Here is a 19,676-nt window from a genome sequence, read left to right as displayed (position 1 = left end):
TCCCAAATCCAAAAATATACAAAGTCTGAAACACTTCTTGTCCTGAGCATTTTGAATAAAGAATACTCAACCTGTAGTCTTTCTTTTAGGGGGGAAAAAAGCCTTTTTTTTTTTTTTTTTTTTTTTTGAGACAGAGTCATGCTGTTGTCACCTGGGCTGGAGTGCAGTGGAGCAATCTCGGCTCACTGCAACCTCTGCCTCCCAGTTTCCAGCAATTCTCCTGCCTCAGCCTCCCTAGTAGCTGAGATTAAAGACGCCTGCCACCACGACGGGCTAATTTTTGTATTTTTACTAGAGACAGGGTTGACCAACCTGTCTTGAACTCCTAACATCAGGTGATCCACCCGCCTCAGCCTACCTGCTGGGATTACAGGCATGAACCACCATGCCCAGCCTGTTTTTTTTTTTTTTTTTTTTTTTAAGTTATTTGACATGGCCCTGCTCTTGATTTGTATTTATTGTTTATGGTTTGTGTATTTCTGCTTCCTATTGGACAATACAGAGTTGAAAAACATTATTTTTAATAGAAAGTAATAGGTGTAGGCTGGGCACGGTGGCTCACACCTATAAACCCAGGACTCTGGAAGGCCAGGTCGGGCTGATAACTTGTGGTCAGGAGTTTGAGACCAGCCTGGCCAACATTGTAAAATCTTGCCTCTACTGAAAATAGAAAAATTAGCCAGGGGTGGTGGTGAGCACCTGTAATCCTAGCTACTTTGGAGGCTGAGGCAGGAGAATTGCTTGTACTTAGGAGGTGGAGGTTGCAGTGAGCTGAAATCACACCACTGCACTCCAACCTGGGCGACAGAGCCAGGCTCTGTCTCAAAAAAAAAAAAAAAAAAAGAAAGAAAGTAATGGATGTAATTAGGGGATAAAGTTTTTAGGAGGAGAAAGGTAAAATTTGATGTTTGCACTTGCATGTGCTCCATGTCGTTTGATTGGATTGCCTTGTATAATTCCATAGCTGCTTCCCTCATTACCAGCTACAACTTATGTTTGAAGTCACAATAAACTTTTCTTCAAACACGAAAGCTTGATTTTTGAGGAATTCACATGATTTACAGATTCAAAGATGTTTATATCCTGTACTCTAGAAATAAGGAGAAAGTGGGTGGGGATGGGGCAGTCAGGTGGAATACAGTGTCTTGGCAGTGTAAAGGAAAAAGGTGAATGGAAAAGGTGTAGAGTGGCAGGGTGTGCCTTTGTTTCCTCATTGAACAGGGCACCTTGCCATTTGCAATATATGGAAAAATGAGGAAATAGAGTCCACTCCCCCAAAAAGCACATACAAAGGGCTTTGTTTAGACCAGAGATCAACAAACTATGATCCATGGGCCAAATACAGCCCAGCACCTGTTTTTTGTTTGTTATTTTAAATGTATAATTCACTGATTTTTAGTATATTCACAGAAGTGTGCAACCATCACAACTCCGGCGCCTGTTTTTGTAAAGAAAGTTCTCTTTGGGCTGGGCACGGTGGCTCAAGCCCGTAATCCCAGCACTTTGGGAGGCCGAGGTGGGCAGATCACCTGAGCTCAGGAGTTCAAGACCAGCCTGGCCAACATGGTGAAACCCTATCTCTACTAAAAAATTGCAAAAGTTAGCAGGGCGTGGTGGTGGGCACCTATAATCCCAGCTACTTGGGAAGCTGAGGCAGGGAGAATTGCTTGAACCCCGGAGGTGGAGGTTGCAGTGAGCCGAGATCGCACCATTGCCCTCCAGCCTGGGCAACAGAGCGAGAGACTCTGACTCAAAAAAGAAAGTTTTCTTGGAACATAACTACTCTCATTCCTGTGTTTTGTATGTGGCTGGTTTTTTGTTTTGAGAGAGAGAGTCTTACTTTGTTATTTAGGCTGGAGTGCAGTATTATGATCTCGGGTCATTACAACCTCTCCTTCCCAGATTCAAGTGATTCTCCTGCCTCAGCCTCCCGAGTAGCTGGGGTTACAAGTGTGCACCACCACGCCCAGCTAATTTTTGTAATTTTAGTAGAGATGGGGTCCCACTCTGTTGCTCAGGCTGGTTTCGAACTCCTGGGCTCAAGTGTTCTGCCACCTTGGCCTCCCAAAGTGCTAGGATTACAGATGTGAGCCACAGCACCTGACCTGTGACTGTTTTCTTACTGTCGTGATAGATGAGGAGTTGCTGCGTTGCACAGAGATGCTATATTGCATGCAAAGGCTTTACTGACTTTACAAAAAAGTGTTTGTCCCAGGTTTAGTGTGCTAGATCCCTTCCAACCTGTAATTTTAGTTTAAAAATGTCTAACCCTATTTTGAAGGATAAACTCTGTATGCTTGTGCTTATTTTGGAGAAGCCATAAACTTACTTTGTTTTGTACATGATCAGATGTGGGCGCTATCTCCAACTGTCTTTGCACTTCTGAGTAAGAATCTGATGATTGTGCACAGTGACCTGGCTGTTCACTTCCCTGCCATTCAGTATGCTGTGCTCTACACATTGTATTCTCATTGTACCAGGTACTGTATTTACAAATTTTTCTTAAGAAAAGAACCCCACAAAACATTTTTTTTAATGTATAGATTTTATTTTATTTTATTTTTTGAGACGGAGTCTTGCTCTGTTGCCCGGGCTGGAGTGCAGTGGCCGGATCTCAGCTCACTGCAAGCTCCGCCTCCCGGGTTTACGCCATTCTCCTGCCTCAGCCTCCGGAGTAGCTGGGACTAGAGGTGCCCGCCACCTCGCCCGGCTAGTTTTTTTGTATTTTTAGTAGAGACGGGGTTTCACCGTGTTAGCCAGGATGGTCTCAATCTCCTGACCTCGTGATCCGCCCGTCTCGGCCTCCCAAAGTGCTGGGATTACAGGCTTGAGCCACCGCGCCCGGCCTAATGTATAGATTTTAAAGATGTATGTTGATTTAACTTTGGACTTGCTTGCTTTCTTTGATTAAAGATGAAAAGATAATCTATGCTTTGTCTTTCAGGCATGATCACTTTATCTCTAGTAGCCTCAGTTCTTCCTCTCCTTCTTTGTTTGATGGAGCCGTGATTAGCACTGTAACTACGGCTACAAAGAAACATTTCTCAATTATATTAAATCTTCTGGGAATATTACTTAAGAAAGATAACCTTAACCAGGACACGAGGTAACAGATATTATATAGTATTAACTATTCCTAACTTTATTAATTTGCCTTTATAATTTGAAAATAAGAAATGTGGATTACAAAAAATAAAAAAATGTGGATTACAGAGGTGAGGTAGAGCATTTTCTTTGTTGTCAAACACCTTATAATTTGGTTTTATTAATCTAGGCTTTCTTGTTCTTTCTGAAAATAAATACATGAACAATCTCAATCCCCCATCCCCAGTGTTTCATAGAAGAATATATATAGATTTTTAATATTCTTTGCTTTTTTTTTTTGAGACAGAGTTTTGCTCACTGCATCCTCTGCCTCCCAGGTTCAAGGGATTCACCTGCCTCAGCCTCCCAAGTAGCTGTGATTACAGGTGACTGCCACCACACCCAGCTAATTTTTGTATTTTTAGTAGAGACGGGGTTTCACCATGTTGTTGGCCAGGCTGGTCTTGAACTCCTGACCTCAGGTGAGCCACCGCTCCCGGCCTCTTTGCTATTATCATGCTGCGTTGGGAGGTTTTCTTAAAAGGCACACAACAATTTTGACAGTAATTTCTGTAGTTTCATTTCTGTAGTTTCAGTTTGAGATGTTTGAAAAACCAAGAGAAAACCAATCAATGTAAGAAGACTAGACTTTTAAAGTGTTTTTTTGTTTTTTTAAATGTACAATTAACTGTATATTTTGTGTTTCAGGAAACTGTTAATGACTTGGGCTTTGGAAGTAGCTGTTTTAATGAAGAAGTCCGAAACATATGCACCTTTATTCTCTCTTCCGTCTTTCCATAAATTTTGCAAAGGCCTTTTAGCCAACAGTAAGACTCTGGTTTTTTTTCTGTTTTGTTTATCAATCCTTAAAAGGGCCTTTGGTAATGGGAGATGGTCATCAGTCGAACTCTTTTCCTGACCTGAAGATGTATAATCCTCATTTTAATAACAGATATACAGTCTTGATGTTTTTTCATTCTTAGTATTAGAAAAATGTTTTTGAAGTGATTGTCACATATTTAAGCTTATGTGAATGTTTATAGTTTGCATATACTTTTACATTTTCTCTCAGAAAAGGTTTGTGTGATGACCAGTCAGTTAAATTTTGTGGGTTTTGTTGAACGTATCATTTTTCCAAATGTGACAGTCAGTGAGGGTTCTGGACAAGAATGGTGCCTAGTCTATAGTTGAATGAATGAATGGATTCAGTCTTTGTTGAATGAATGAATGGATTCAGATTCTTTTGGCCAGCTGAAAGTAACTGTCTTTTAATGTTTAATAGCTCTCGTTGAAGATGTGAATATCTGTCTGCAGGCATGCAGCAGTCTACATGCTCTGTCCTCTTCCTTGCCAGATGATCTTTTACAGAGGTATGGAATTAAGATCATGTCTTTTGACACTAACCCTAATAACCTGGAAATGTTAACATACCTGCTTTGTCTGTTTCGTTCTTTCATAGATGTGTTGATGTTTGCCGTGTTCAGCTAGTGCACAGTGGAACTCGTATTCGACAAGCATTTGGAAAACTGTTGAAATCAATTCCTTTAGATGTTGTCCTAAGGTATAACAGTTGTTTTGGAGTAAAGACATTCTGTTATATTTACAGCCTCTAGTGGTTGTCTACTTTAGGAGAAGACAAATCACCTATTAGAACATTAATGACACATCTTTTATGGCCCTGCTTGTCAGTGATTGAAGTGATGTCAAATAATCCAATTTTGCAAGACTGCAAGAAACTTAAAAATTTTTAATGAGCTTTATAGGCTCACAATAATGAGTATAGAATAGCTCATATAGTGCCAGAATGTGTTTCTTAGTAGCTCAGATATTTGAAAAACTAAACAGTAATCTTTTACTGTTTTTGATCCAGTTGATTTGGGAGCTTTAAGAGCCTAAAATTGATCCTTTTGTAATACATAAGCAGAATGATTGGGTTTTTATGTTCACATGTTTGATATGCCTCCCTCAAATCCTCTTATGATGTCGGCACATTACCTATCTGAGGTGAATGAAAAAGGATCTAAAGTTGTAATCACATCTCTGTATCCATTTTAAAGTCTCAATTTTACTGTATTTTTACCTCCAGTGAGTTAATAAGTAAATAATCCGATTATAGTATGTGCTAACCTTTTAAGCTAAAACATTTTGCATAACAACAACTTTATTTTCTGTCTACAGCAATAACAATCACACAGAAATTCAAGAAATTTCTTTAGCATTAAGAAGTCACATGAATAAAGCACCAAGTAACACATTCCACCCCCAAGATTTCTCTGATGTTATTAGTTTTATTTTGTATGGGAACTCTCATAGAACAGGGTAAGGCATTTCTTTGACTGTTTTATCTGGGAAACATAATTTTAAGATTCCCTTGACTTTACATGCAGTTTTGAAGAGAAAATATGTTTGGGGGTGGCAGAGTATCAAATAACATTCTTCTCATATGGGTTATTTTAGTTTTCATCAGTAGGAAAATTGCTCTGAAGATAGCATCTGTAGATACAAAAATGGGCTTTGAAATTGAGTAATGAAATGTGGTTAACAGTTAACTGATGTGATGTCATTAACACTTTGGGGAATGGGGTGGGGGTGGAGATATTCTAGAAATGCTTAGTTACATTCCATGAGTTTCATTCCTGACTGGCATGAGCCATTTACCCTAATCATCCTTACACACTGTACCTCGTCCTGTTAATTATAAAAGACCTCAAAATGAGAAGGGGGGATATAATGCTTCTCAATTTCATAGGTTTTGCCTATTTTGGAGTAGGGAAAATTATAGTTTTATTCCCATTTCCCTTGCATTTTTTTTTGATTATTAAAATGAAGTTGTCATTGTCTTTTAAATATGAAACTACTTTTCCCAGGAAGGACAATTGGTTAGAAAGACTGTTCTATAGCTGCCAGAGACTGGATAAGCGTGACCAGTCAACAATTCCTCGCAATCTCCTGAAGACAGATGCTGTCCTTTGGCAGTGGGCCATATGGGAAGCTGCACAATTCACTGTTCTTTCTAAGCTGAGAACCCCACTGGGCAGAGCTCAAGACACCTTCCAGACAATTGAAGGTAACTTACTCAAGCTTTGTGATGTGAATATTTTCAAAGCCTTATTAAGAAATAATGGATTTTTAAATCTTTGTTAAAGATTTGAGAATATATGTTTTTTTGGAAAAAAAAAAAAGTAATTTTCAGGTATGTTTGTTAGAGTAAGCTTTCATTGAATAATTGCATTGGAAATACGTTTTTTTCCCAAAACTTATGGGAGTCATGTGGAAAAAAAATTTTTTTTTCCTAAAGTGAAAAATCTTTCATGTTGGGATTTTTTATTTTTAAATGACGGATAGACAGAGGATACTTGATAAATGTGAATTTGTCATAAAAAATTCACACTTCTTCTAGAAACTTTTAAGATTTTTAAAAATTCAGAATGTTGTCTTTGCTTTCAGGTATCATTCGAAGTCTTGCAGCTCACACGTTAAACCCTGATCAAGACGTTAGTCAGTGGACAACTGCAGACAATGATGAAGGCCATGGTAACAACCAACTTAGGCTTGTTCTTCTTCTGCAGTATCTGGAAAATCTGGAGAAATTAATGTATAATGCATATGAGGGATGTGCTAATGCATTAACATCACCTCCCAAGGTTGGTTTCTGTGAGACAGTGTTGTTTTATAGCAGTTTAATGGTCACAGCTGGCAGTATGTGCAGAGCTGAAATTACAGTAGACTTATGTATTTGGTTTATATATAGGTGAGACATCCTTACCTATAAATTGAACCAGTCCTGAGCTTTTCTTTCTCTTATCATAAAGGTCATTAGAACTTTTTTCTATACCAATCGCCAAACTTGTCAGGACTGGCTAACACGGATTCGACTCTCCATCATGAGGGTAGGATTGTTGGCAGGCCAGCCTGCAGTGACAGTGAGACATGGCTTTGACTTGCTTACAGAGATGAAAACAACCAATCTATCTCAGGTAAAGTGATGTATTTGGAATTCATTTTACGTCTGTTAATAAGAAAACATGGTTTAATTCCTTTGGTGTGATTTAATCTATGGATAAAATAAGTTAAAGCTTGGATTCATTTTCAAAGGTTTTGATCCTGTATTTTGTAAAAGCAACAACTGCCAGAGTTACCTATTTTATTCATGTTGAAACAATGTTAGAATGTTAAAATAATGTTCATGTTTTTGTTCATGTTAAAACAATGTTCATGTTAGAACACGTTAAAACTGTATTTCTTATGTGCAAAGTTTAGAACTTTAAGGTAATTCTAAAAATATATTTATGGGAGAAATCTTTTTTTTTTTTGGAGACACAGTTTCACTCTGTCGCCCAGGCTGGAGTGCAGTTGTGTGATCTCGGCTCACTGCAACCTCCGCCTCTTGGGTTCAAGCGATTCTCTTGCCTCAGTCCCTGGGATTACAGGCACCCGCCACCATACCCAGCTAAGTTTTGTATTTTTAGTAGAGACAGGGTTTCACTATATTGGCCAGGCTGATCTCGAACTCCTCCTGACAGCGAGTGGTCCGCGCACCTCGGCCTTCCAAAGTGCTGGGATTACAGGCATGAGCCATTGCACCTGGCCAGGAGAAATTGTTTTTATAACGTATGACAAATGCTTGAGTAATTCCTGGCTTGAAAGTGGGCTTATAATAAATAACTGGAATCTAAAAATAACAAAATGTTTAGCAATTCAGGTCGTGTCAAGCAATATTCAAACACATGAAATTAGTCATTCTTTAATTCCTGTTATTTATATTTAATTTTTGCTTTCTTTTTACTCCATGTGTTATTCCTACAGAGGTCACAGGTTAAATGTTTGAGTAATAAATTTTGGGGTGGGGGTACAAATATCCATGTGCTGCTAAGGTTCTGTTAGTCACCCTTTGTGGCTATTTTATATGTAACATTTTAAAGAATTTTGAGCTAAATAATGTGAAAATTGTGAAAATAATTGTTAAATACATTTGGCTTTAAGCAGGCACAGACTGTGATCAGTGGTAAATTTTATAGGGATTTACGTTTTGATAGTATTGGATGACTTAATTTTTCTGAATGTGTTTTCAGGGGAATGAATTGGAAGTAACCATTATGATGGTGGTAGAAGCACTATGTGAACTTCATTGTCCTGAAGCTATACAGGGAATTGCTGTCTGGTCATCATCTATTGTTGGAAAAAATCTTCTGTGGATTAACTCAGTGGCTCAGCAGGCTGAAGGGAGGTAGGTTGGAAGGAAGGAAATGGGTGATAGAATTACTTTATGTTTAAATTCTTTGTATTGCTCACTGACATTGTAGCCAAATCTTAAAACAGCTTTGTTTGCTTTCAGCAGTTGAAACTTGCTATAAATCACTTCATCAGGAGGTATCTTCAGTTTGTTCTTTAGTTAGCAATACTTGAGTGCCTTTCTTACTTAAGAATTAGTGGGAAATCACACTGGGAAACAAGACCTGTCAGTTGGTTTATAAATGCTTTTGAACTTGATCCCTAGTTGAGCTCCTTTTCCCTCAGAGTCTGATACAAATTACCCTTTATTGTCAGAGTATTTGCCCATTAGTCCTCTGAACTCTACATTCAGACTCATTGCTTCCTCCAGATAGAGTAGCTTGTTCTGTGTCCATTTATGTTAGTTTAATGAAATCTTACAAATTTGGGAAATAAAATAACTGCTCATACTTCCATATCTTTGTGGTAACTTCTGGTATGTGTGCTTTTGTAGTTCCATATTTCCATATCCATATGCTTTTGTAATTCTTTTTTCTTTCGTGTCGTTTTCTCCACTCTTCACCAAAACAGCAGCGTACGTAGGCACATGGTTTTATGATCTTCTTTTCCCATTCAGTATTTAAAAAAATGTTTGCCATGTTAGGCTGGGGGTGGTGGCTCACGTCTGTAATCCCAGCGCTTTGGGAGGCCGAGGCGGGCGAATCACCTGAGGTCAGGAGTTTGAGACCAGCCTAACGTGGTGAAACCCCGTCTCTACTAAAAGTACAAAAAAATTAGCGGGGTGTGGTGGCACATGCCTGTAATCCCAGGTACTTGGGAGACTGAGGCAGGAGAATCGGTTGAACTCAGGAGGCGGAGGTTGCGGTGAGCCCAGGTTGTGCCACTGCTCTCCAGCCTGGGCAGCAAGAGTGAAACTCCATCCCAAAAACAAACAAACAAACAAACAAAAAAAAAACAAAAAAATTGCCATGTTAAATATTCTACAATGTTATTTTTAATGAAGATTTGTATTTATGAGTATACCATAATTTAATATTTCTTACTGTTGGACATTAAGTTTGTTTCTGATATTTTTTTACTAACTTAATGCACCATAGCACTTAAAATCTTTGCTTATATTTCTGATTACTTTCTTGGATTCCACACAAACTGATTTACTAGAAGAAAGACTGCCAAATCATAAGTCTTATGATACATTCTATTGCTAAGTTACTCTACAGAAAAGATGGCTGCAGTATATATCCTTCACCTTTGTGGATACTGACAGTCACTGAGAAGCAAGAATGCTACCACCACCATCAGTGAAAATAGTTATTGCAGTTTACGTTTCTATATTTTTATTAATGACTAATAGTAGAAGTTGCCCCATACAGTGACCTTTTGTGATTTTTTTAAAACATGGATCATGTCTTCATGGCCTCTCAATTTTTCTTGTGTTAATCTGTGAAATTTTATTAAATACTAAGATTGTTGATGCTATCCAATTTCTTGATTTATAATTTGTTTTTAATGTTTAATGTTGTGTTTCAGCATTATGCATCTAGATCTGTTACTTGTGCATCTTTTCGTGCATTTTATCCTTCTGCAAAGCCTTTCCATACACTGACATCAGTTACTTATCAGTACTTTCCACTAGTTCTTTTATACTGTCTTACATTTTTTTAAAAAAACATTTAACGAATTTTAAATTTACTTTCATAGTTGTGAGGAAGACATCAAACCTCCCCCCACCATAGTCAACTCACTGTTTTAGCTCAATTTATTTTTGCACCGTTTTTGGGGCACAGGGCGGAAACGAGATATGTGTGTTTAAAATAAGACTCCTTTGGGGCTGGGTGGGATGGCTCATGCCTGAACTCCCAGTACTTGGGGAGACTGAGGTGAATGGATCGCTTGAGCCCAGGAGTTTGAGACCACCCTGGCCAACATAGCAAAACCTTATTTTAGCTGGGTGTGGTGGTGGGCACCTATATTCCCAGCTACTTGGGAGGCTGAGGTTGGAGGATTGCATGAGCCTGGGAGGGCAAAGCTGCAGCGAGCCATGATCATGCCACTGCCCTCCAGCCTGGGTGACAGTAAGACTGTCTCAAAAAATAAGTAAGTAAAGGCCAGGCATGGTGACTTACGCCTGTAATCCCAGCATTTTGGGAGGCTGAGGCGGGCAGATCACCTGAGGTCAGGAGTTCAAGACCAACTTGGCCAACATGATGAAACCCCGTCTCTATTAAAAATACAAAAAAATTAGCCTGGCGTGGTGGTGAGTGCCTGTAATCCCAGCTACTCAGGAGGCTGAGGCAGGAGAATCGCTTGTACCTGGGAGGCAGAGGTTGCAGTGAGCTGAGATAGTGCCATTGCACTCCAGCCTGGGCAAGAAGAGCAAAACTCCGTCTCAAAAAAAAAAAAAAAAAAAAAAAAAAAAAAAAAAAAAAAAAAGTAAATAAATAAATAAAACTGCTTCAATTTGCTTTTTCAGGTTTGAAAAGGCCTCTGTGGAGTACCAGGAACACCTGTGTGCTATGACAGGTGTTGATTGCTGCATTTCCAGCTTTGACAAATCGGTGCTCACCTTAGCCAATGCTGGGCGTAACAGTGCCAGCCCGAAACATTCTCTGAATGGTGAGCGTTCAGTATTTTTAAATAAAGCAAAAGTTATAGGAATATATTTTGTACTGATGATCTTACTTTATGTTTTTGGGTTTCTGTGCTCTTTGAAATATTTCTAATTGATCTGAATCTCTCTCTTCGTGTTTTATAACATACTTTCAGGTGAATCCAGAAAAACTGTGCTGTCCAAACCGACTGACTCTTCCCCTGAGGTCATAAATTATTTAGGAAATAAAGCATGTGAGTGCTACATCTCAATTGCCGATTGGGCTGCTGTACAGGAATGGCAGAACGCTATCCATGACTTGAAAAAGAGTACCAGTAGCACTTCCCTCAACCTGAAAGCTGACTTCAACTATATAAAGTAAGGCTTTCTTTTTCCAATTATAAAACGAGTTTCCAAAAACTATGATTTTTTTCCTGTGGCAAAAAAATATTAAAATTGATCGTATGTAGTAATACAAAATGGTTATATTTCTAACTTACTGCCATTATGAAAATGACAACAGGGAACTGATGTCACAGGTGAGGAAGGTATTTGTATAATGGGAAAACAGACTGCTGAGATTAGTCATTTGGTATTAATTCTCAGAACCTGTCATTCTAAAACCTTAATACAATTTGAAGATTATGCCAGAGTGAATATAAAGAAAAATTTATACTGCTTTAGAAAGAATCACATTTGATGGCTTTGTTTCTAAATGAGATCTGAATATATCAAAAACATTTATTCTAATAAGGACAGAGTTTGTGAACATCTATAAATTAAACTTTCCTCTCATTCCTCTGTGCTTTTATTAATTCTGTAATTCAAAACTGAGCACTCACTCTGTTGCAGACACTTGGCTGGGAAGATAAAGGTCATTAGACTTTGTCTGATACCCTTGCCTTTTAGTGCTAAATGGGTTAATGTGTAATTGCTTCATTGAGCATGTACTACGACCCAGGCAGCATATAAAACAGACACAAATTCCAACTTTTTAAAGCAAAGATTAGATAAAGAATATTGATAGAAGGATTAATTGGACCTCACTCACCTTTTCTATGCCATAAGGAAAGCAGTTAGGTAAAGCTGACCTTGGGAGGGAAGACACAAGGTCAAATCATGCCCATCAGGATGCCCTTTGGGCCCAGACCTAATGTGAGAACTATGGGCTTGGAGTGTTCTGGAAATAGCTGGGAGGCCTATGTGGTTAGGAGCGCCTTAAACAGTAGGATAAAAGGGCAGAGAAATAGTTGGGTACTGAGAAAAGAACTTTGGCTGTTATTCTAGTAAGACTGACAATTTCAGGTGGGATTTGAACAGAGATGAGTTGTGATCTGACTTGGTGGTTCATTCTGCTATGGTGAAAAGACTGGAGGTGGGGGGGCAAGTGTGGAAGCATGGAGACCATTAGTTTATGAGGGCAATGGTAGAGGGAAAAGAAACAATGCTATTAACTGGAATAGGAGCACACAGAGAACAAGCCATGTTTTAAGATTTCTAAAGAAATGTGCAGATGAGATTGTTGGGTAAGCTATTAAGAATTGGATTTGGAACTAAGGAGAAAGTCTAAGCTCGAGAGATTTGCAGATCATTAGCACACAGAAAAGGCCCTTTTTCCTTTTCAGTGTCTATACTCTAGATAGAGCCTTTGTAAGCCACCAAACCAGAGAGAAGCCTCTGGAGAATAGTGAGTGAAGAGGAAGGAAGGCTTGAATCAGAATCCTAGTTTAGCATTTTTGTGAAAGGATAGGAGAGGAAGCCATTCAAAAAAACACAGGGACATTGAGGAGGGAAGTGTCCTAGATATAGGACATCTAGATGGGAGTAGTCAGGCTTGTCAGATGCTCTAGGGATTATGAGGAAAAAGAGTATTGTAGAGAGACAGAAGAAGCTAGACTGAATAGTATTGAGTGGTAGAGACATTTGAAAATGAAAAGCTTGAGGTAAGTTATTTGGTCAGTGAGTTTTTCGTTAAGTTGAGGATAGGAAGCTGTTGCTGGAGGGAAATATTAGATGTTTATTTTAAATGTTGGAGAGATTATGTTCTTTTGGTCAAGGGGAAGGAGCCACTGGAAAGCAGAGGTTGAAGAGACAGGAGAAAGAACTGATAGATTAACTGGACCTCACCTTTTCTATGCCTCAAGGAAAGCAGTCAAAGTTGGTGTAGACAGAATTTGGGCAGTATATGGTGGATTGGGGGTAGGGGTAGAGGAAATTAAAGCCTGTGTTTTTTGTTTATTTGTTTGTTTTTCTGAGGACTCAGTCATTAGCTGAAAGCATAGGGCATTGTAGAGCGTAGTGGGGACTTGGGGAACTTTTAATGCCACTGCAGAGGACTTTAGGACCTTTTAATGGCAGAAACGATGAATGTGTTGGCATCAGTTCATCATGCCCAGTACTCAAGGCTCCCCCTGAGAAGCTAGTGGTTGTACTGATCTAGGTAGAATCAGGCACAGGATAAGTCAGCTGATGTGCCTTTCCAACACTGGCCTCAGGCTGAGTTATAAGGGAAGTGACACAGTGAGAGGGACAGGCAAAGATGGAAAAGAGGAAGAGAGAGAAACAGTGTCTTCTTCCTGGCTGGAGAGCCCCTATCATGAAAATGGGGACAGGGTGAGGGATCTGAAAGGAACAACATAGAGCTGGGAGGATGAGGCCTGTCTTCCTGGCATTGATGCTGCAGGACTACAGGAAAGAATTTCAGAGGTGTCATTATTTTTCATATAAGCAGATGAAAGAGAAGAATTCTTTGAAAAAAAGAGAAGTAGGTGAGAAAGGGAGAGACAGAGTGATACCAGCAGTGAAAGAAGCCAGGACTGAGATACAAGACTGTGATGCTGGGAGAGCTGCAAGGGCTCATGCTGTAGGTGAGGAGTGAGGCTGCACAGGTTGCTCACCGGCAGCTTGGAGAGAACTGGGTGTCAAAGTTGTCCTGCAGAGGTCTACTGTCAGTGTGTTAGGCTCTGAAGAGAACAGGCTGCAACACACGAAAACAGGAAGGAGACACAGGGGCGAGTCAACTCCACTGAAAGCCTGTAGCTGTGACTTTCTGGTTTGCCAGTCTAATTTGAGTACTAATTAAATGGTAGTCACATCTTCAACATAAAAACCAAAATAGTGGCATCCTCGTGGAAGGAATTTTGTCAGAAAAGTGCTCTGTACTTTGCTGTCTTCCTAGAAAAAAAGTTGAATGAATATTCTGGATTATTTTTTTGTTTTTGTTTTTTTTTTAATGGTTCCACAGGCTGCGAATACAAGCTAACCGATTTTTTAATTACAGATCATTAAGCAGCTTTGAGTCTGGAAAATTTGTTGAATGTACCGAGCAATTAGAATTGTTACCAGGAGAAAATATCAATCTACTTGCTGGAGGATCAAAAGAAAAAATAGGTATTTGAGAAAATAGTTTTAAAATTATTTTAATGGACAAGTTGCTCAGAATGTTTGGCTTAGTATTATTTTACTGGAAAATCTGGAAGTTATTTTACATTTTTTGGGGGGCAGAATCCCATGTGAAGCAACAAATTTAGGGCTGCCCTATTTATGTTTGATTTGGGAAATGAAAAGCAGTTAAAATTAAGTCAAATAAAAAAAATGGCCACCTTAATACTTTGAGATTTATGTAGCCGTTTTGTTTGACAAAGGACAAAGTAGTGTTTCAGCTAAATATTTTTCTTGGCTTTCATCTTGATGTGGCTCATTAATTAGGTTCTTTATCACAAATGGAACTCTTTATAAAATGTTATTAAAAAGTTGAATGAATATTCTGGATTGAGCAAGATTTGCTAATGCAGGTCTAGATTTGTCCCCTTAAATAGTAGATTGACTTACCGATTTTCTTTTTTTTTTTGAGACAGAGTCTCACTCTGTCACCCAGGCTGGAGTGCAGTGGCGTGATCTCGGCTCACTGCAATCTCTGCCCTCCAAGTTCAAGCGATTCTCCTGCCTCAGCCTCCTGAGTAGCTGGGATTACAGGTGCCTGCCTCTGTGCCCAGATAATTTTTTGTATTTTTAGTAGAGACAGGGTTTCACCATCTTGGCCAGGCTGGTCTTGAACTCCTGACCTTGTGATCCACCCACCTTGGCCTCCCAAAGTGCTGGGATTACAGGCGTGAACCACCACGCCCAGCCTCGACTTACTGATTTTTGAGCCTTTGAAGGCAACTGCTTTTTAGGCGTCTGAGGTACAGTAATTTTATATGAAGTGATGATTTTTATATAGTTCTCAGTAATGCTTATAGTGTTTAACTGCCTTAAATATTAAAGGAGCTATTCACTGGTGATTATTTTTTAATAATGCCAGATATAAATAAAAATTTATAATAAAAGCACATTAACTTAATGACATTTTATTTAACTTCTGTAGACATGAAAAAACTGCTTCCTAACATGTTAAGTCCAGATCCAAGGGAACTTCAGAAATCCATTGAGGTTCAATTGTTAAGAAGTTCTGTTTGTTTGGCAACTGCTTTAAACCCGATAGAACAAGATCAGAAGTGGCAGTCTATAACTGAGTAAGTTTACTCTTATGGAGGTAAATGTACATTGTATATATCATGTGATAAACATACATGGCATGAAGAGGGCTGGAAGGACAGTTACTAAGTTACTAAATACTAGTGCTAATAGCTTCATTTTAGTTGTAGAAGTCATATCATACGTGAATGCTGCTTGCCAACATAAACTGAGGTTGAAATGAAGTAAAATGTAAAAGTCCCCAAAAGCAAATGTCTTGACTTGCGAATATCATCTTATTATAGAGTAGGCTGCTCCTCTTACTTCCCCCAACTTTGGATGTCAGTTTGATAGCATGTTATCAATTGCTTTATTTTTTGAGTGGTTATGAATTGTAATTTTCATTAATCAACAGTAAATATTTTGTTTCAGAAATGTGGTAAAGTATTTGAAGCAAACATCCCGCATCTCTATTGGACCTCTGAGACTTTCTACTTTAACAGTTTCACAGTCTTTGCCAGTTCTAAGTACCTTGCAGCTATATTGCTCATCTGCTTTGGAGAACACAGTTTCTAACAGACTTTCAACAGAGGTCTGTATATTTTTACAAGCACATTCTTATGACTATTAATGGCCATTACTGTAGAACAAAGACCTTATTTTTTGAGTTTTTTGATATAGGATTTGTGGTTGGACAAGCTAGTAAATCCAGAGTCTAACATGCTGTTTTCAGGCAATCTTTCATTTGGGAAGTACATGGGGCAGATGGAAGAACCTGAGATAATCTCAAGGATGGCAAATTGCCCAATTTTTTTTTTTCTATTTTTGGGGTGGGAGGTGGTGTATGTAAAGACAGTTCCTTTAGGCAGATTACGTAAATTTTAGATTTGCTGCAAACAAAGATCTCTCCTCCTCATCCCAAATAGGGTAAAGTTCAACCAGAGATGGGGGCTTCCAAACGAATGATGATCTTTGAGAACCTCATTATAAAGCATTAGTTGTAATGTTTTTCTGCAATTTAGCAGTCTGCTTTATAGTAAATGTGCTGTGATTTTTTTTGTGTGTGTAATGTGCTTTATTGATAAATTAGACTTAATATTCTGAAGAAAGTTTCCCTTCAGAACAAGGCTCTCTCTTACTGTGTGCTTGCCTCTTGTAAGTAGAAGATAAATGATGTAAGGGCATAGTGTAATAGATAAAACTACTGTAATCAGTCTGAAGTAGCCAAACTATATTGCAGTCTTGGACTTAAGACTTGCTATGTATCTGCAAACATATCAAGAGCCTGTTTTACATTAAGTAACTTTGGTTTTTCTCTGGCAGGACTGTCTTATTCCACTCTTCAGTGAAGCTTTACGTTCATGTAAACAGCATGATGTAAGGCCATGGATGCAGGCGTTAAGGTATACTATGTACCAGAATCGGTTGTTGGAGAAAATTAAAGGTAAGTGGTTTTTTTTTTTTTTTTTTTTTTTTTTTAAGAGAAAATTAAAGGTGTGTGTGTGTGTTTTTTTTTAAATTTTGCTTTATTGAGGTATATATTACACATTCTAAGTGTATGGTTTGATGAGTTCTAACATGTCTTCACTTGTGTGACCACCAATACGATCAAGATACAGAACACCGTCTTACCCCAGAAGATTCCCTTGTGGTCATCTCTTCATTTGCCTTGTCAGCAGTTACTGATTTGCTTTCTGTCACTATAAATTAGACTTGTCTTTACTAAAGTTTCATGTACGTGAAATCATAACATGTTCTCTTGTGTTTGGCTTCTCTTGCTCAGCATGATATTTTTAAGGTTCACCCATAGTGTATGTATCAGGAATACAATCCTTTTTGTTATTGAGTAGTATTCTTTTATATGTATATACCAGTTTATTTCTCCCTTCATCCTTTGATAGATTTTGGGGTTTTTTCACATTGGGCTATTAAGTATAAACCTGCTCTCAACATTCATGTGCAAGTCTTTGAGTGGACGTATATTTATGTTTCTCTTGAGTGAATGCGCCTTGTTGAGTCACGTGGCTTAACTTGAAAAAATTTTAATCACTGTGGTGCATATGTAGTGATTATTATCTCATAGTGTTATTTACATTTTCTTGATGATTAATGATGTTGAGTGTATTTTCATTTGCATAGTGGCTACTGTGTATTTTAGTTTTCAAATGTTCAAATTTTTCACCCACTTTTAATGAAGACATAAGACTTATTTTTGTATTCTGAACATAAGTTCTTTGTCACATAAAATGTACTGTGCATATTGGGTTTTAAATACTCCAAATAAATGGCTAGAGAATTGCTATTTGTGTAAATATTTATATGTCAAAGGGATGCTAACAATTTACTTTATTGCTCTAAAATAGAGAAGTTGCCAGAATGCTGTGGAGTTTTAGTGGAAAACGTGATAGTTGGTGTTACTGAGTAAATTTGAGTGTTAAATGTCAACATAAGCTAACAGCCAAGATAGGGACTTGTACTGCAAGGTGGTTACTTGCAGCTGTGACTCAACTGGTCCTTCACTGCCAAACATAACTGGGGTTGGATTGTTGGCCTGATGTTTGCAGATTGGGGAACCTTAGGGCAAATCACTGAACTTCGGAACTGCTTTCCTTTTCAATTATATGGGGATTACCCCACTTTTGAGATACTTGTAAGGATTATATGAGATGAAGAGATGAGACAAGGTATATAAAAGTCCTAGAACAGAGCGTGTCGTATAGTATGGCTTCACAAGTACCCTCATCTCCTTTCCGGTCCTTTTTTTTTTTTTTTGGAGACAGTCTGACTGTTGCCCAGGCTGGAGTGCAGTGGCACTATCTTGGCTCATTGCAACCTCCGCCTCCCAGGTTCAAGTGATTCTCAAGCCTCAGCCTCCTGAGTAGTTGGCATTACAGGCATGAGCCACCGTGCCCAGCCAGTCCTTTTTTTATATCACATAAGTTTTTAAATTGAGAAGAAAAGTCAGTAACCATCAGTTATATTCAGAGAAAGAACTCCATTCCTCTTCTTTTTTATTTGTTTATTCAGCAAGTATTGATCAAATGTGCTTTGTACCAGGTACTGCTCTATGTTGGGATATAATGGTGATCAAGGAGATTGTAGATTCTGGCAGGGAAAACGGACATCAATCATGGCGACCCAATATAGCGAGACCCTGTCTCTAATCGAAGAGTTTTAAAAAGCACCTGGCTGTGGGCTAGGTGCGGTGGCTAACGCCTGTAATCCCAGCACTTTGAGAGGCCGAGGCGGGTGGATCATGGGGTCAGGAGATCCAGACCATCCTGGGTAACACAGTGAAACCCCATCTCTACTAAAAATACAAAAAAATTTGCCGGGCATGGGGGTGGGCACCTGTAGTCCCAGCTACTCAGGAGGCTGAGGCAGGAGAATGGCGTGAACCCGGGAGGCGGATCTTGCAGTGAGCCAAGATCGCGCCACTGCACTCCAGCCTGGGCGACAGAGCGAGACTCCATCTCAAAAAAAGAATTCACCCGGGTATGGTGGCATGTGCCTGTAGTCCCAGCTGCTTAGGAGGCTGAGGGGGGACGGATTGCATAAGCCTGGGAAATGAAGGCTGCAGCAAGCTATGATCATGTCACTACACTCCAGCCTGGGTGACAGAGTGACACCCTGTCTCAAAAAACAAACAAAAAAACCCACAACAAGGAATAGCAAATAATGAGTGTACCTGATTTAATCCTAGGAATCAGAAAAAGACTTGTGGGGAAGTAACATTTAAGCCGAGAGTTAAGGAAGATAAAGATGAGGAAGAAGGCAGGCTGACTTGGTTAGAAAAAGCATGTGTGCAGGCCAGAGAAAATAATGATTCTTAGATGACTCAGTTCACCTAAGAGAGAGTAGGGAGAGATAGAGCACTAGATGAGTTTGGGATTGGAAATGAATGCTGGAAGGCATCAGTAACAAGCCAAATTCGGGAGTTTGGAATTGTCAGAATGGCAGTGAGAAGTCATCAGAGGCTTTTAAGCAGGGAAGTTAAATGTTCAGATTTACCCTTTGTGTAATGTCACTTCACTTGCAAGTTGGAAAATGGATTAGAAGAGTATAAGAATGGGGGCAAAGGGACCTAAGTTAGGCTGAAGTCTCTGCTAAAAAGGGTGACTAGGGTGGCAGTAGGGGAAGGAAAAAGCAAATGGGCTATGAGGGTTGAAAGTAAAGTCTGTGATGGTGGCCAAGTACTTTCACAGGCAGCCGGCTGATCCTGTGCCCTTCCTTGAGAAGGGGAAAATGGAAAAAGGGAGTAAAAGATTTGGAGGGTGGTAGAAAATGAACTCCATTTGGCATCACTGACATTAGT

General features: G+C 39.1%; 1 protein-coding gene and 1 non-coding gene across 6 annotated transcripts in view; both read left to right on the top strand.

Moving 5' to 3' along the window:
- Positions 1 to 19,676, top strand: part of SMG1 (SMG1 nonsense mediated mRNA decay associated PI3K related kinase) — a 117,263-nt gene that overhangs the window by 52,986 nt on the left and 44,601 nt on the right. For all 5 annotated transcript variants that reach the window (XM_023189754.2, XM_023189752.2, XM_023189751.2 and 2 more), the window contains 16 exons: positions 2,350 to 2,480; positions 2,945 to 3,106; positions 3,793 to 3,911; positions 4,367 to 4,454; positions 4,544 to 4,645; positions 5,263 to 5,403; positions 5,952 to 6,151; positions 6,532 to 6,728; positions 6,897 to 7,061; positions 8,157 to 8,311; positions 10,790 to 10,932; positions 11,083 to 11,284; positions 14,187 to 14,296; positions 15,273 to 15,420; positions 15,794 to 15,953; positions 16,685 to 16,805. In XM_023189754.2, coding sequence (XP_023045522.1) covers positions 2,350 to 2,480; positions 2,945 to 3,106; positions 3,793 to 3,911; positions 4,367 to 4,454; positions 4,544 to 4,645; positions 5,263 to 5,403; positions 5,952 to 6,151; positions 6,532 to 6,728; positions 6,897 to 7,061; positions 8,157 to 8,311; positions 10,790 to 10,932; positions 11,083 to 11,284; positions 14,187 to 14,296; positions 15,273 to 15,420; positions 15,794 to 15,953; positions 16,685 to 16,805 — 2,344 coding nt within the window. The remainder of the gene's footprint in view (positions 1 to 2,349; positions 2,481 to 2,944; positions 3,107 to 3,792; positions 3,912 to 4,366; positions 4,455 to 4,543; positions 4,646 to 5,262; positions 5,404 to 5,951; positions 6,152 to 6,531; positions 6,729 to 6,896; positions 7,062 to 8,156; positions 8,312 to 10,789; positions 10,933 to 11,082; positions 11,285 to 14,186; positions 14,297 to 15,272; positions 15,421 to 15,793; positions 15,954 to 16,684; positions 16,806 to 19,676) is intronic.
- Positions 4,986 to 5,089, top strand: LOC111524560. The gene has a single exon (XR_002725818.1). It is a non-coding gene; the product is annotated as a small nucleolar RNA U13 (small nucleolar RNA).

Source organism: Piliocolobus tephrosceles, chromosome 17 (genome assembly GCF_002776525.5).
Source record: "Piliocolobus tephrosceles isolate RC106 chromosome 17, ASM277652v3, whole genome shotgun sequence".
Classification (NCBI taxonomy): Eukaryota; Metazoa; Chordata; class Mammalia; order Primates; family Cercopithecidae; genus Piliocolobus; species Piliocolobus tephrosceles.
Note: the sequence above shows the minus strand (reverse complement) of the source record. Positions and strands in the feature narration are given on the sequence as shown.